We start from the raw sequence: 15,923 nt of genomic DNA on the forward strand, positions 1-15,923 counted from the left end.
AATTTATCAAAGAATTTTTTTTCTTTGCTTTTAACTAAGTAAAATGAGATAATAATGAATAAATTGTATACAAAAATAATGTACACTTACATAAGATATATATATAATTAATAGAAGCACAGTCCTTAAATATAAAATAGTTTATTAAAGTCTCTAAATGCAAATCTGATGATAAAGTCCGGTGTCCAAAGTAGACACCTCCAGTTAAGCTGGTGAAAAAAAAAACCCCAAAAATCTCTATGGGTTTCAAAATACAGCCATTCCCCACTTGGCATTCTACATAACTTAAATAGTTGAAGATTAAATTTTTATTATATTATTTCTAAATATGGCTTATACATGTAATCATATTAGATGTACATGATTATGACTATTTATGTATCAGTATGTTACATCTAAAGTAATATTTTTTTATTTCCTCTGCTTGTTTTGTCAATATGATCTTCAGTATTTTATCCCATATAAAGGGCCTCTAGTATTTGGTTTTAATCAGAGGAAACCTTAGAAAGACAAAAAAGCCCTGAGGCTGCATGGATAAATTTGAAGAGTCTGGCATACATTCCTTACATTTTTGATAAGGAAACACTCTTTTAAAATGAGTCAAATCAAATCATCGATTCAGCACTGTGTAACTAACAATTATTTTAATAATTAAATAATATGTCTGTCTAGTAAATTCTAAATGGATTTCTTTTCATTTGGTGAAGAATTATAGTACACTCTGAGGCATTCTCTTAAAATAGTTTTTAATTTGACATTTTTTGTTTGTTTTAAACTCTCAAAAGTGAAAGCACTTGAGCCGAAAGCTATTCATTCAGCAGTGTATTCATCAAAGGAAAATGTCCTTCAACATATACAAAAAATGTTGAAGACCATGATTTATTGTTTCCTTTAATTTAGTGTAATATACTGTTGCCTTTCCACATTCCACATTTGTGGAACAAAATAAATGACTAATAGATTCCCATTTACAGAGTTAAATTGGGATAAAGTACACACCACCTTCAAAGAAATCACATAGCTGGACAGATGGCTGTCCAAAAAAGCCACCCCATAGTTTTTACATTATGCTATATTAATATAGCACTTTGTTTCCTATATCATTGTTTTATTTATTTGATTTATTTTCTTATTTGGCTGACACCTTTTTCTAAGGCAGCTCGCAACATCTGAGATACAATTGGTTACATTTCTTTTGTTTTTCCAATTGAGTTACAGGCAGATGAAGTGTTTTGCTCATGGTCACACAGTGTCAGTAGTGTGATTTAAACCTCAGGGTCTGAAGTCCAAAGCCTTTAACCACTATACCACACTGCCTCATTTAATGTGAACCTAATTAGCTTTTTAGATGTTTATAAGAGACAGGTTTTTAAATTATCTGTGTATTACGGTATATTATCTTATGTTAGGTCTATAGGTCCTCAGAGAATTACTTTTCTCTCTGCAGTATAATTCATGGGCCAGTGTACTGCCACTTTTTAACTTTCTTTTACAGGTAGTGCAGTTGAGTCTGCATTGTTGTTGCTTGTTATTTTTGCTGGTGCCGACCTTTGTGACACCGAAGAACCAATTGGACAGAATGGTGCCCTGCATTTAACATCTGCAGTGCTGTGTTAGTTGTGCTTTTGTATCCTGAGTCTCTGACTGAAAGTATTTTATAAAATGTAATTAACACCATCAATTTCCTCCTCTTTCAGAATGTGATATGAGAATTGAAAGCTATCATCTGCTGCCAGCTGCCCAGCTCCTTAACCTTCTTTTCTATTAGAACTTTGGCATAAACCTAACAAAGATTAGAAGTAACTACAGTATAAAAATGCTTATATATATTATATTTTATATATAACTATATAAAACACTAGGGCATATGCATTGTTAGGGCATGGGATGGCAATTGAGAAAGCTATCTTCTAGCTGAGCAATCTTTCACTTGCTGTTCACAAGGCTGTTTGGAATTGAGAGCATTGGTCATGTACATTTTTATTAAGTTTTCTTGCATTTATAAAATGCACTGTAGGTCAAATCCTTAGTGCAACTGATGGGTTTTTTTTAAGGCAAAAGAAAACACAACCTAAACAAATTAAAACAACAAAGCAAATATATTATATATATTACTTATATGCTCCAACTGTAAACTGCAGTGTTCCTGCAAATAAATAAATAAATAGATATTTTTTATTTATTAAGGCTGGATGTTGATTGCAAAACATGAAAGGCAACTGGACTTTTGAGTTTAAATTTCCTTCATGTGTGAAAATACTTAAGAGGGACTCATAAAGCAGTGGTCTTTCAGACATGCACCTCCTGATAATTTTACCTGACAGTTGTAGCATGCTTTATTCTATATCATTGTCTGGGGGTCCTTTGCATCAGTCATTTTGGGATCAATTTAGGCGACATCTGATCTCATTGCTTCTATATCCCGAGCACAAACCAAGGAGATTTACTGTTTATACCTGTATATCTGTTTAACCCATTGTCCCTCCCCATAAATTAAATGTATTCTGAATTCCGGTATTATTTTAACAAGCACAGAGAAATATTGGCATATTAATGCCCATGCTGATTAAGAAGTAAGCTACTTTCAAGTCATAATTTCACAATGATTCAGCTTAAAGGCTGTTTACCTTCTTTGTGGGAAAGCACAGGGACAGCCTAGGCCTCTGCACTTAGCTGCCTGGGTACTAATTCTATATTATTTCACAGGCGTGGTTTTGCTTGAAATTTTCAAACTTGTTGAAACATGATTTTATTTAAGGATTTGTTTCTGCCGCTTGTCATTTTACAATTGTATTCTTCTTTTTTTTCCTTTGCAGTATCTTGTTGATTAGAGAATCCTGCTTAATTTTGCATAAAAGAAAAACAAAGGCCGCACATTCAGTAGAATATCTGCAGTGTGTGTTTTTATTTAAGCAGTGTTCACAAATGGTAACAGATTAGTCAGTTGCTAGGCTGTGCTGCACCCCAATCTGTGTCTGCAACAGACAATAATTCAGCTTGTCGGAGAGCTGACTGCTATCAAATGGAGTCGATAGGGAGTTGGAGAGCAGCATAGCTAAATTCTCTGACTCTGGCGTTTTCTTTTAATCACCTTGTGCTCAAGGGCAGGAGAGTCTAATCTCAATTTATGAAGTTGCCAAGGCGATTTAAAATTTCTCCAGAAAATGACTACTTTGAATGTTTAGATTTCCAAGGCTGGCAAACTCTCTATGGATTTTCTTTTTGTTCTTTTTTTCCTTCTTCTCTCAACGTAATTATTTACAGTATTGCAGGAGGGAATCTGCACAGATGATTTGTTTTCATTTAGTGAGCAATTGATAAGAGAGTTCGATCCTATTCATACTAAATTAATAGTTTTACTTACTGATACTTTTTCTTTACTCTTTGACATTCATGTTTTACTCTGTTATCATCTTCTCTTGGTTATACAACAGTGCATCGTTCTATCCCTCTATTTTTTTCAGCTCATGATCTCACAGAGCAAGCATCCTTTCCAGCAGCAACTGACATCAAATAAGAACCAAACCCTGGAAGATCAGCCAGTCTGTAGGCTACTTGCACAGACCAATTCACCCACCCACACTTATTTTAGGCTGATTTGGAATCATGAAGAAGGCTAACAGCTTGTCTCTGGACTGTGAGAGAAAGGACCACATAATTGTCAGCAGAACTCATTTGCACTGCAATTAACACATTCAGTCAATGAAAAAGCAAGCCCTTAACCAAGATTAATTTAGGTTTTAATGCAACCTCGAGTCAACATTAATTTCATCAAAGCTTGTCTTATATTAAAGGGAATGCTCAGCAGTCCCTGGTTGTAGGAAACCACAAATGCTTTAAAAAATGCTCTGTTGGGACTAAATTGTGGAGTAATGTTTCACATATCCTTGGGACTGTATTGTTAAAAGTGGCTCACAATAACAGTTAGTTGTAATGCTGACAAAAGTGATGCAATGTCTAGGTTGGCTGAAGCTTGCATTGCACTGTGGAACCTGGGACATTGATACTGCTAGACTGAGGGTGTGCCGGTGCAATGAGTACTCGTAAAAAGCAAGGGTAGGTATATCAAAAGTGCTCATTGCTTTCTATTTACAACAACCGTGTTCCAGACAAAACTGCAGTGCAGTTATTGCTTCAAACAAAGAAATAATAATCAAAACAGTGGTCTACTGGAGGTTAAAATGCTAAAAAGGAAGCTCTGCTCCTTTATCCTGTCGCCATAATTCAGCCTCTCCTGGATTCCACTTAGAATGACCAACTGCTCCTTCTCCTTGGATGCTCAACTGAAGTGACCCGACCTAGTGAGTGCTGTCCACTCAATACTCTCAGAATTCCGTTCCATAACCTCCTACCTCATCTCCACACCCTCTCTGGCCCTGCTTTTAATCTTGCAGTTAACCTCTGATTTAGATTAGATAAGATAAAATAAACTTTATTAATCCCAAGGGGAAATTCACATGCAAACAAAAGCAGAAACATAAAAACAAAGATACAGACTCACAGGACAAATAATACAGCCAGTCAATTGATCGATATGTTAATAAAAATAAGTAAATATAATTTAATAAATAATTGTATATTGTTCAGACATTTCAAAATGCGATTTCAAAATAAACCTAATGAGTACCCTGGGAGAAAGCATTGAAACGCCTGATAAAAGTGGACAGAAAAGACCCCCAGAGGTGCTTCTTAGCACACCGTGGTGAAGTTTGCCTGTTGCTAAAAGTGCTCCATGAGAGAATCTCCTGGATGGGATGTAGGGGATTTTTCATGATGGCATCCAATTTTGACACCATCCTCAACTTCCAGTGTGTCCAGGGCTTGCCCTGTGATGGAGAAGACTCTCGTCTCCTGATATGTTTATTCATACATTGGGCTTCTTTTGGGCTTGTGTTGCTTCCCTAGGAGACTACAGTGTAGAACACCTCACTAGCTACTATAGACTGGTAGAACATTTCAAGCAGCTTGACCAGAGTCTCCTTAACAGGTATAGTCAGCTTTGGCCCTTCTTATACAGCACCACTCTGTTGCCAGACCAGTCCAGTTTATTGTTTATATGGATCCCTAGGTACTTATAGCTCTGTACCACTTGCATGTCCTCCCCCGGATGGTGACTGGTCTCAAAGGCTACTTGGCAGGCCTAAATTCCACCATCGGATCTTTTGTCTTACTAATGTTGAGTTGCAAGTTGTTGTCCCAGCACCACAAGACAGAGTCCTCCACAACCTTCCTGCACTGTGACTTGTCTCCATAATTAATGCAGCCTATGATGGATAAGACATCTGAAAATTTCTGTAGATGGCAAGCGCTTTGTATTATGCTGGAAGTCTGTTGTGTAGAGAGTGAATAGGAATGGAGATGGGACAGTTGCCTGGGGTGCTCCACTATTATACACCACCATTTCTGACACACACTCCCTCAGCCTCACAAACCGCTGTCTGTTGGTCAGGTACTCCATGATTCAGGAGATTATGGGGCATGCAAAGCCTTGAGCCCCCCTTCCCTCCCATGAAGCAGAATGCTGTTAAAATGATGTTCTTTCTTCTTCCTCATTCATTCATCTTTTTCATTTGATTTCCCTTGCTGTCCTACTCAGCTCATTGCTTTCTATTTACAACAACAGTATTCCAAACAAAAGCACAGTGCAATCATCTCTTCAAATAAATAAATAGTCCAAATAAAAGCAGTGTTCTGGAGGAGGTTAAAATACTAATTAAGGAGCTCTGCTCCTGTCGCCATCTCTCAGCCTCTCTGGTATCCCACCTGGAGCAGTTGGTTACTCCTTCTCCTTGAATGCTCAGCTCAGTACTTGTTAACCTCATATCTCCACAACAGCACTGGCTCTACCTTGATCCTACTTTTTCTTTCTTTCCATTTAACCTCTGATTTCTCTTTCTTGTTCTTACTCTTTCATTCATCCTTCTCATTAGGTTTCTCTTTCTGTCCTACTTGGGCTCTTTTTATTCTTAAGTGGGCACAGGCATCTCATTACATACTTCAGAGTGCTAATGATCAAAATGGCTGAAATGCCTATGTCCACATGTGAATTTGGTCTCACCAATTCCCTCATTAGCACCCTGGGCTCCTTGTGCACATGGTACCCAGAGCCTGAGCACACTGTTTTCATTTAAAACTACCCATGGATATGGACCCCTAAATTTGTTTTACCACAGGTCCTTCTCAGAGCAATGTCAGTGTGCCTGCTTCATCTTGTAATAACTGGCATGATTCTAGATTAGGGTTGTGCAGCTTTTGAATGAGAGGGAAAGTTCTAAAACACAGAAATCATAGTAAATGCAATATTATTATCTCTTGTGATCTCAAGGAAGAGCTTCAGGAAGTAGAAAACAAAATACTATGCTGATCATGTGAAGAGGAAATCTAATCAAAAGCAGTAAAATAGGTTCAGCCACATGTATAGCCCTAACTGTACCAGCTCAAGTTATCAAGATTTGGATATTTGCACAAAGGGGAGTTAAAATGGATTAACAAGGGCATAGAGTAAAAAATTACTGTATTTTTGGCGTAAAAATATCTCTCTGTTGCATTCACATGCTCCCAAGCTACAAATACAAACTGAATCATTCCGATGTAGAAAAGGTAGACATAAGAAGTTCCTCCAGGGTGGAATTGCCCAAAACACTATTACCTTTTTAGGATTTACAGCATTTACTAAGTATTGCCAAGTACATTCCACAACTTGCAGGTTGTGACTTGCTTATTGTTTAATATAATGATAATGTTTTGTATATCATAATATTGTAAATACAAGAGACAACCTGTTTGTCTGTAGTAGCAATGAATCAGAAACCAATAAAAATGTAACATCCTCAAACTCATTTAATCAAATCCAGGGTTGTCTGAATACTATCTTATGTGCAATTCGGTGCAAGGCAAAAATCATCCCAGGACATGGCACTAGTCTACCCCAGACTATTAAACGTAGTGATGTAAAATTTTATTGTTATAGTCAGGAAAACTGAGGTCACCCTTTAACATGAAATGAAAGGACATTACAGTACATTATTTAAGTATGTGGTAAATTCAGAAATGTTGTACTGTTTAGCTATAATTGTGTACTCTCTGCAAGTTTCTCATTGGTCACAACATGTCCTTAAACTGAAAATTGTACACTTGTTTCCTGTGTATGATATTTAAATACCACCGTTAAAGTATTTATTCAGCAATGGGTTTAGTGCAAGGGACATGCAAGTTAGACAATAATCTATTGCAGGTTAATATGTACGTTCACACCCACACTCATTCACTTGCATGAACCAGTTATTGGTATAAATTAACGTAACAAACATTTGCTTAAAAATGGAAACCACAGTGCCCCAGGAAGACATTGTTGGACATGGGGAGATAGTGTAAACTCTACAGAAGTAGTGGCTAACCTGAAATTTGAACGCAATTCTCAGTAGAACTGAAGTTTTTGTTTCTTTTTGCTGTGTGATATAAGACACCATTTATAGCTTTACTGTTAAATATATTGTTTAATGGTGAAGGGTAGCCAGATAGCATTAGTGGATTGATTAGATGGCATTTCCTTGCTTTTTGTATATAAGGCAGGGGTTTTTTTGTTGCTTAAGAAATATATTATTCTTATGTTCTGATATTTTTTTGTCATTTAGTTATAAGGTACATGACTAATAGAATTTGCCACTATGTTATAGTAAAATTTACCATTTCCTTATATGTGAATGGAGTATGGATGCATCAACCCTAATTTAAAAAAAAAAAAAAGTAACATTGAGCATCAACTTTTTTTTTCTTTCTCTGACATTTTAATACTAACTGTTTTTCTCATTTTTTGTTTAGGTTGATGTTCACCTTAGAGGGAGCCACTTAATAGTTTCCGCAATAGACTCTTCACAGTATTCCGCTTCTAATCTTCTGACAGAGCGAAACTGTCCAGACAAGACTGGCCACAAGCTCCCTCTGCCCGGCACCAAGATTAGCAACCTTGAAAGGCTGCCACGCTCCCCAGCGCGGCAGGATTCCAACGTAATGGATACAGAGTCAACCTACTCTGGGTATTCCTATTACTCGGGTCGCTCCAGGGGATCTCATCGGCACAGGTAAGAAGCACAATATCCTTGAGTTGGGGTCACAGTATTGGACTTTTTTTCTGTCAGCAATGTTAAAGATTATACTTTTTTGAGAAAGTTACTGTGGTATAAGAAACAGCTGGCCCAAGACAAAACATAGTTTTGTACCTGAGCATTATATTAAAGTGCCTTCAAGGATAGTCCATTTAAGTTCAAAACCCACCACATATATTTAACTGGCACCATCTGCCATATTGGCCCCTTATATTTTTCTGTATGCTCTTACTATGGATGTGTATCTGGTGTCCTTTCAACTGAAAATTATTTCACCATAGTCATTGTATAAGCTTGTTGGGTGTTTTAAAGGATTTTGCACTTTCTTTATATGCCATATATTTAATAAACAAATAAAGGGGTTGGGGATATAGATGTTTGCCATTATCTTTTATAGATTAATTTTACTTTGATTTGTCCATTAAGTGGCGATAAGATATATATAATTTGCATTGCATATTAGAGGAGGTCAATCTTTTAACTTTAAGAATAGAATATTGATTGAGGTGTTTATTATTGTTACAATGGAAAAGTTGTCTTGTAAACAAGTTATAGAGAAGTGAATCTGCAGATATCACACACAGTGGTATAAGGTATCTCAGTTCTGTTCTGTTGCTTCTTACCAAGCAATTGGGAGATGAATACAGTATATATATATATATATATGCAAGCATACTTAAAGTATAGAAAGTTTTTGTGGTGATTTGGTCAGTTGTTTGGCATTATTTATGAATTGGGTAACTTGTGAAAGTTTTAGGATTTATTTACAAAACAATAATTGATTTCAGACTGCCAATCCTGCTCTCCACAACAGTGTTGTTGTAGGGGTAGGGGAACAGGCAGGTCAGGTGACAAGATGTTTGAGAGGAAACCGCAATCTGTTTATTTTGTATGATTTTTATAACTTTTTTTACGTTTTTAAAACTGTACTCAAAATTACTACTACATTGTATTAATTATATATGAAACTTTATTAGTAAACAGCTGGACTAGTTGGCATTAACCACCTTTGTAATTGCTGTGTAAATATGGACACAAATGTAAATGTTGCACCATTTTTAATTAGATCTAGAAAATGGAAAACATATCAAGGGTATTTCCACACTGAACAAATGTTGAAAAAAGTTACAGGCACAATATTTTGGCTGTGTTGCCTTAATTAGATGTGCTGGCTATACAATGTGAAGGCTGTGCAGCTGAAACATTGTGTCTTTAACCATCTTTTCTATTTTTTTTCATTGTTGGAATAACTTTTGTGTCTTTTTGTTGATGCACAACGATTTAGAAAATGACAAAGTAGGGTCATATTCAAATTAATTATATGCAATATACAGATTATTATCTAGAAATTGAAATGCTTGATAGGAAAATACATTTTAACAGATATTCTTGATGTAAAATGAAAATAGGTAAAAAGAGCTAATGAAGCAAAAACTTCACTAAACGCAGTATGTCTACTAAATATTTGCATCTTTAGGCAATGTAAATTTTAATTATAGTAAAAATTAAATAATATGATTAAAAGCCTAGTCGTAACATGATTATTTGTATGAAATAAATTTTTGTTCTACTAACATTTTCCTAACAGCCATAAATTTTTATTATTTGACAAAATATCTGTATAGTATCTAACTCCTGATTCCAGTTAAAGAATGTTATTTCTGTTTAAGGGGGAATATTCATACTTTTTTCTGTTTTGTCTGGAAAATTTGTTGAACAAAGTTGTTACTGAATCTTTGGTCTTAAGAAAACTTCCAGCGTTTCCAGACTTAGGTACATGTTCTTTCATCAACAATATAAATCCCTTCTTTTCGTCAGACATGTCCTCCCCACTAACAGTCCCATCACAGTACAAATAGATTTTTTCAAATGAGAAAATAAAGACCACTGAGAATTTATTGTAGCGTTATAGATGACTTTTTGCAATACCAAAATCAGTGGAATGTCTTTCAATTCACCTAACCTTTTACAATATGTGTTTTTTAATCGGCTCATTTTTTTACCTTTTCAATTAGCTTATTTCCCTATGTATTAGTCATCAAGGATTCTTTATTTAACTTCTATAAATGATTTTCATTCTACTACTGAAGGGCTGATTCTCATGAATATTATAAACTCATTCTAAGATTGTTCTTTGTTTATATCTGACCTTTTACCCAAGGTGAGTTTCAAGATTAGCATATATTACATCTGCTTATGTATATGCTTTTTCTGTGCTTGTAATGTCTGGCCACTGCACTGAAATCGGTGAATAATGCTCCTTTAATGTAGGAGTAGGGCCCAGTGACTGGAAATATGCACTTACTGTATGTCCCCACATGAGTTATTTTGTCAGGAGTTATAGACCAGTAAGCCTTCTATCTTTCCCATGTAGATATGTAGTTTTCATAGTCAAAATTCAACTGCTGCTTTAAAAATGTTGTAAGCTGTAGCCAAAATGTTCTTAAAATGGAAAATCATGCTATTTAAGGTATTGTTATTTATTGGTTTTTCTGCATCACATCAATGGCGTGCAAGTGTTTTGTAAAAGTTCGGAAAAAAATTCTTTCCTGATTGGTAAATACTAAACAGGCGACAACATATTTTGGAAAGTCCTCCGTAATATCTAAAACTTGACACACATGCAGATTAATCTGAAGAAATTAAATGTACTAGATATAATTTAAAGGAACATTGATGGGAAAAAAAAAACTTTAAAAGACAGTATTCTCCGTCATTGGATTCTTTTATGTCAAGCTTGTTCATGTTGTATCTCTAATTACACTGAGTAAATCAATGGAAAAAAAACAAAGCTAATTCAGCTTTCAACAGGTTTCCACTCATTGCAGCTCTAAGAAGTAGCACTACTCATTACTGATTCAACTTATGCTAAACAGCAATAAAAATTGTATCAGTAAAACTGCAACATTCATTAACCCAGGCCAAGATATTACTGAATGGCTGGACAATATAAAAGAGACCAAAGGGTACTGAAGTGAGACCCTTGTGAGACCCCTGAATTGTAAGGAAATCTAGCTTGCTGAACATCCCTGCCTTTGCATGTCTTTATTGGGAGTCAGCAGTGTTCCTTAGTAGTCATGACGTTTTCTATAGGAAAATTCTTAGCCAGATTTAAAGTCAAAGTAGCTCGTAAAGGTGATTGGCTTATATACAGGTAGTCACTGCATTTAATATGTTATTGGTTTCTAGCAGCAATGTTGTGATTTAGCTTAATAGCACTGTAGAGGGAATTTCAACAATCTGTAATCCATTAATGAAATCACATACAAGACTGTAAGATTCAAAAATCAAGCATATCTCCAGTATAATTCCAGTATAATTTAAGTTATTTTTTTTTTTTTTGGTGGTATCTGACAATTTGTAACACTTTGTCAGTTTTTAAGGCTGTGGATGTTTTCCTAATGTTGAGATTTCTACTTTTGCAGTTCTTTAGTGAAGTACTGTCATAGAAAACTAGAAAAGGATTACTGCATCAAATTGATTGCACTTCATAGGAGGGTTGTTTAGATTCTCTTAGGCTGCCTTGGCTATAGTTCAGCTGCTGTGTAAGGCTGGCCAGTAAGACAAAACAATAAGAAACTCTAGACGATTATGCCATGGGCAAAGGTAATTTGGTTTAACCCAGAAGAAAGAGGCTTGGCATTTTGCCACATACCATCTCTTGAAAACATTTCCTCTTGATAAGGAATTTTGATAAATTTCAGCTTTGGAAAACACATTTTGTTATTTTAATGCTGCAGACATTCTGCAAAATGTAAAGAGGCACTACTTTTTAAAGTGGTCTTTCATGGAAGACTTTGAAAGTTGCATTGATGATTGTCAATTGTTTATGATTTCTCTCTTCTCTTACACTTTTGCCAGTAGACGATCAAGTACTCTGCAGTCAGTGGAGAAGGGGCATGCAAAATGTCTTAGTTCAGTTATAACTACAGAGTGATTAATAGGATATTTATATGGTAGAGATATATTTAATTTCAGATTGCTGTTTTCTTCTTTTTAAATATATGTCAATCTCAGTAAAATGTAATTTGTTGTTCATGAGACATAAACATGTTTTACTGTTTCAGGTAAGCACTTTCACCTGCTTCCTTGCAGAATTATTTTCAAGTCTTCAGGTTTTTTTACTGCACAAAGCACAATCCCTTTCATCCATCCATCTGTCGTCTTTGCCTGCATTTTCCTGGAATGTATTATGGAAAGTAAGAGTTTATCATGGAAGCTTTCTTATTCTTTCTTGTTTGTCAGCACATTTGTGGCTGTGCTCATCAATGCTATCAAAGGTGCCATTGGTTACCGATTATCAGATATGATCGTTTATTTAATCATTTTGCAACGCTGAGACTGAATTGCCATCTTGTAGAAAGTGACCTCACATCTTTGGGACTGTATGTAAGAACTTCCATTATTGTGGTCTAGATCACCAAAGAATGTGGTATGGAAAGTGGTATGCATTTATACAGCAAACATTTTCAGACCATTTTTGTATTTCATTATGTATAAAGGAATGATTGTAGCACTGTCCATCTTGTTTCATTTTTTATATGATCATGAGACTCTTAAAATCTTGACAGTTTTTTTTCCTCAAAGGCTGCTGCTGAGCAATTTTGACTCGAGATATGTTAAATGAAACCCAGAATACAGTAATCCCTCCTCAATCGCAAGGGTTGTGTTCCAGACCCCCCCGCGATAGGTGAAAATCCGCGAAGTAGAAACCATATGTTTGTATGGTTATTTTTATATATTTTAAGCCCTTATAAACTCTCCCACACTGTTTATAAATATTCCCCGCAGAGTTATACAGCATAATCCCTTTGTATTCTCTTAGATATTAGGTAAGATTCATTGAAATTATGTATATAAACACACTTTATATACAGTAAAACCTAAATTATTTTAAAGATATTGAGTGTCTCCGATATCACATATGTTACAGCCATTACGATAGACAGGCCACCAGCAATAAATACGTACAACGCAAGAAAAATAGTATACAGTAAATGTGTGTACAGTGACACTAAACGTACGTACATGTACTAGGTACTGTAAGTAGAAAATTAATTATGGTTACTCACCAACAATGACACTATGACTTGTCCGATAACAATGAGTTTAATTTTACTGCACAACAAAGGAGAGCGTTACAGTTCTTCCAAAGTAGCCACTTCAGGCGATTGTGTAGCACTGCCGTTGTTCTTCTTCTGGCAGTCTTCAATGCAAATCCCTAAAGCAGATTCCATCCAGACTACTGCCTTATTACATCCACTTACAACTTGTTTTGCACCCTGGTTAAAAGGACACTGCGGCCATAGATCTTTTATTCCTTTCCTACTTTTTAAATAAAAGAATCGTAGCCTTCAACAAATCCAAAACGCTTACCTTTTCGGCAATCGTTAACATCTTCCGTTTGCGCTTGGGCACGGCCCCTGAAGCAGCAGCGGATCGTTTTGGAGCCATAATAAAGGGCTTGGCTATGCACAAAGATAAACACAAAAGAGCACAACTCTTTACACAGAGAAACACGTTGATGCTGAATGAGTGAGACGAGACTTCCTGGTTAACACTGCATTCAGCAGGCAGGAACTTAACTGCGTGCTCCGATTGGTTAGCTTCTCAGTCAGGAGAACTTAACTGCGTGCTCTGATTGGTTAGCTTCTCAGTCAGGAGAACTTAACTGCGTGCTCTGATTGGTTAGCTTCTCAGTCATCCGCCAATAGCGTCCCTTGTATGAAATCAACTGGGCAAACCAACTGAGGAAGCATGTACAGGAAGTAAAAAAGACGCATTGTCCGCAGAACCCGCGAAGCAGCGAAAAATTCGCGTTATATATTTAGTTATGCTTTCATATAAAATCCGTGATAGAGTGAAGCCGCGAAAGTTGAAGCGCGATATAGTGAGGCATTACTGTACTGTATCTGTAGGGGAATGTGTAAACTTTGCGTCAACATTGTATAATTCATGACTTTTCAGGATCTGTAAGACATCATCATTAATCAGTAAACCACAATACTACACTGTATTAAAATTTTTTCCTAGAAAAAAATAATGTAGTAAATTAAAAGGTCAGAGACAGTCACTGTGCTTATATAGTTTAGCTGCTAGAAAGTGTAGTTTTAAGCTTTTATTTTCTTGTAGAAGATAACAAAATTCACCTTAATGAAGGCAGCACACACAAAGAAGCATAAAACTTTCACTAGCAACAGAAAAACCTTCATAAGAGACTTGGCTCTCAAGCAAGTCAGAGCTCCAGAGGTCCTCTGTGGAGAGAGGAGAACCTTCCAGAAGGACAACCATCTCTGCAGCAATCCACCAATCAGGCTTGTATGGTAGAGTGGCCAGACGGAAGCCACTCCTTAGTAAAAGGCACATGGCAGCCCGCCTGGAGTTTGCCAAAAGACACCTGAAGGACTCTCAGACCATGAGAAACAAAATTCTCTGGTCTTATGAGACAAAGATTGAACTCTTTGGTATGAATGCCAGGCGTCACGTTTGGAAGAAACCAGGCACCACTCATTACCAGCTCAATACCATCCCTACAGTGAAGCAAGGTGGTGGCAGCATCATGCTGTTGGGGATGTTTTTCAGCAGCAGGAACTGGGAGACTAGTCAGGATAAAGGGAAAGATGACTGCAGCAATGTACAGAGACATCCTGGATGAAAACCTGCTCCAGACCGCTCTTGACCTCAGACTGGGGCGACGGTTCATCTTTCAGCAGGACAACGACCCTAAGCACACAGCCAAGATATCAAAGGAGTGGTTCAGGACAACTCTGTGAATGTCCTTGAGTGGCCCAGCCAGAGCCCAGATTTGAATCCGATTGAACATCTCTGGAGAGATCTTAAAATGGCTGTGCACCGACGCTTACCATCCAACCTGTTGGAGCTTGAGAGGTGCTGCAAAGAGGAATGGGTGAAATTGGCCAAGGATAGGTGTGCCAAGCTTGTGGCATCATATTCAAAAAGACTTGAGGCTGTAATTGCTGCCAAAGGTGCATCGACAAAGTATTGAGCAAAGGCTGTGAATACTTATGTACATGTGATTTCTCAGTTTTTTTATTTTTAATAAATTTGCAATAATCTCTAACTTTTTTCACATTATCATTATGGGGTGTTGTGTGTAGAATTCTGAGGAAAAAAATGACTTTAATCCATTTTGGAATAAGGCTGTAACATATAACAAAATGTGGAAAAAGTGATGCGCTGTGAATACTTTCCGGATGCACTGTATTACTACCATAAATGCAAGAGTTAAGGTGGATCCAAGAGCCATGGTGAACAATTCCCATTTGCAAGGTTTTGAATGAGAGAGATAATTGGGAATTGCACCCTAGTGAAAATATGAAGTTTTCAAAATCATACTCAAAAATTTTGTGTAGTGGGTTATTTTAAAGTTTTATATTATCACTTAAATTCCAAGGGAATAACTGAAAATTAGTAAATAGTATGTTAAATTCAAATGTTTTACACCAGAACACTGAATATTTTCACATAATGTAACACAGCCTTTGTGTTGCACCTTTGTGGAATGTTAATCGGTCTTTGCTTTCTTTTAAATTGTAGGAAGTTGTGCATCCCTAGATTATAGCCGAGTTGCTTTATCAGCAGGCAGCAGTGTTTTTGGGGTTTTAGTCCTAGATTTGTTAATCCAGCAGATGAACTTAGGATAACCTCATCATATTCAGAATGGGATTTGAATAGACCTGGGGCATGGCTTTTTTGCTTTGATTTTATTTTTTCTGAATTTGTTTTTAATTTTAAAAGAATGAAATTATATAAAATTCTTCTCAGACATGCAATGTAGTGCAGATTGTATCATAATTT

General features: G+C 36.3%; 1 protein-coding gene across 1 annotated transcript in view; it reads left to right on the plus strand.

Moving 5' to 3' along the window:
• Positions 1 to 15,923, plus strand: part of vangl1 (VANGL planar cell polarity protein 1) — a 252,533-nt gene that overhangs the window by 94,383 nt on the left and 142,227 nt on the right. The window contains exon 2 of the mRNA XM_039743819.1: positions 7,822 to 8,081. Coding sequence (XP_039599753.1) covers positions 8,011 to 8,081 — 71 coding nt within the window. The 5' untranslated portion in view covers positions 7,822 to 8,010. The remainder of the gene's footprint in view (positions 1 to 7,821; positions 8,082 to 15,923) is intronic.

This window comes from Polypterus senegalus, chromosome 2 (assembly GCF_016835505.1).
Source record: "Polypterus senegalus isolate Bchr_013 chromosome 2, ASM1683550v1, whole genome shotgun sequence".
NCBI classification, from domain to species: Eukaryota; Metazoa; Chordata; class Cladistia; order Polypteriformes; family Polypteridae; genus Polypterus; species Polypterus senegalus.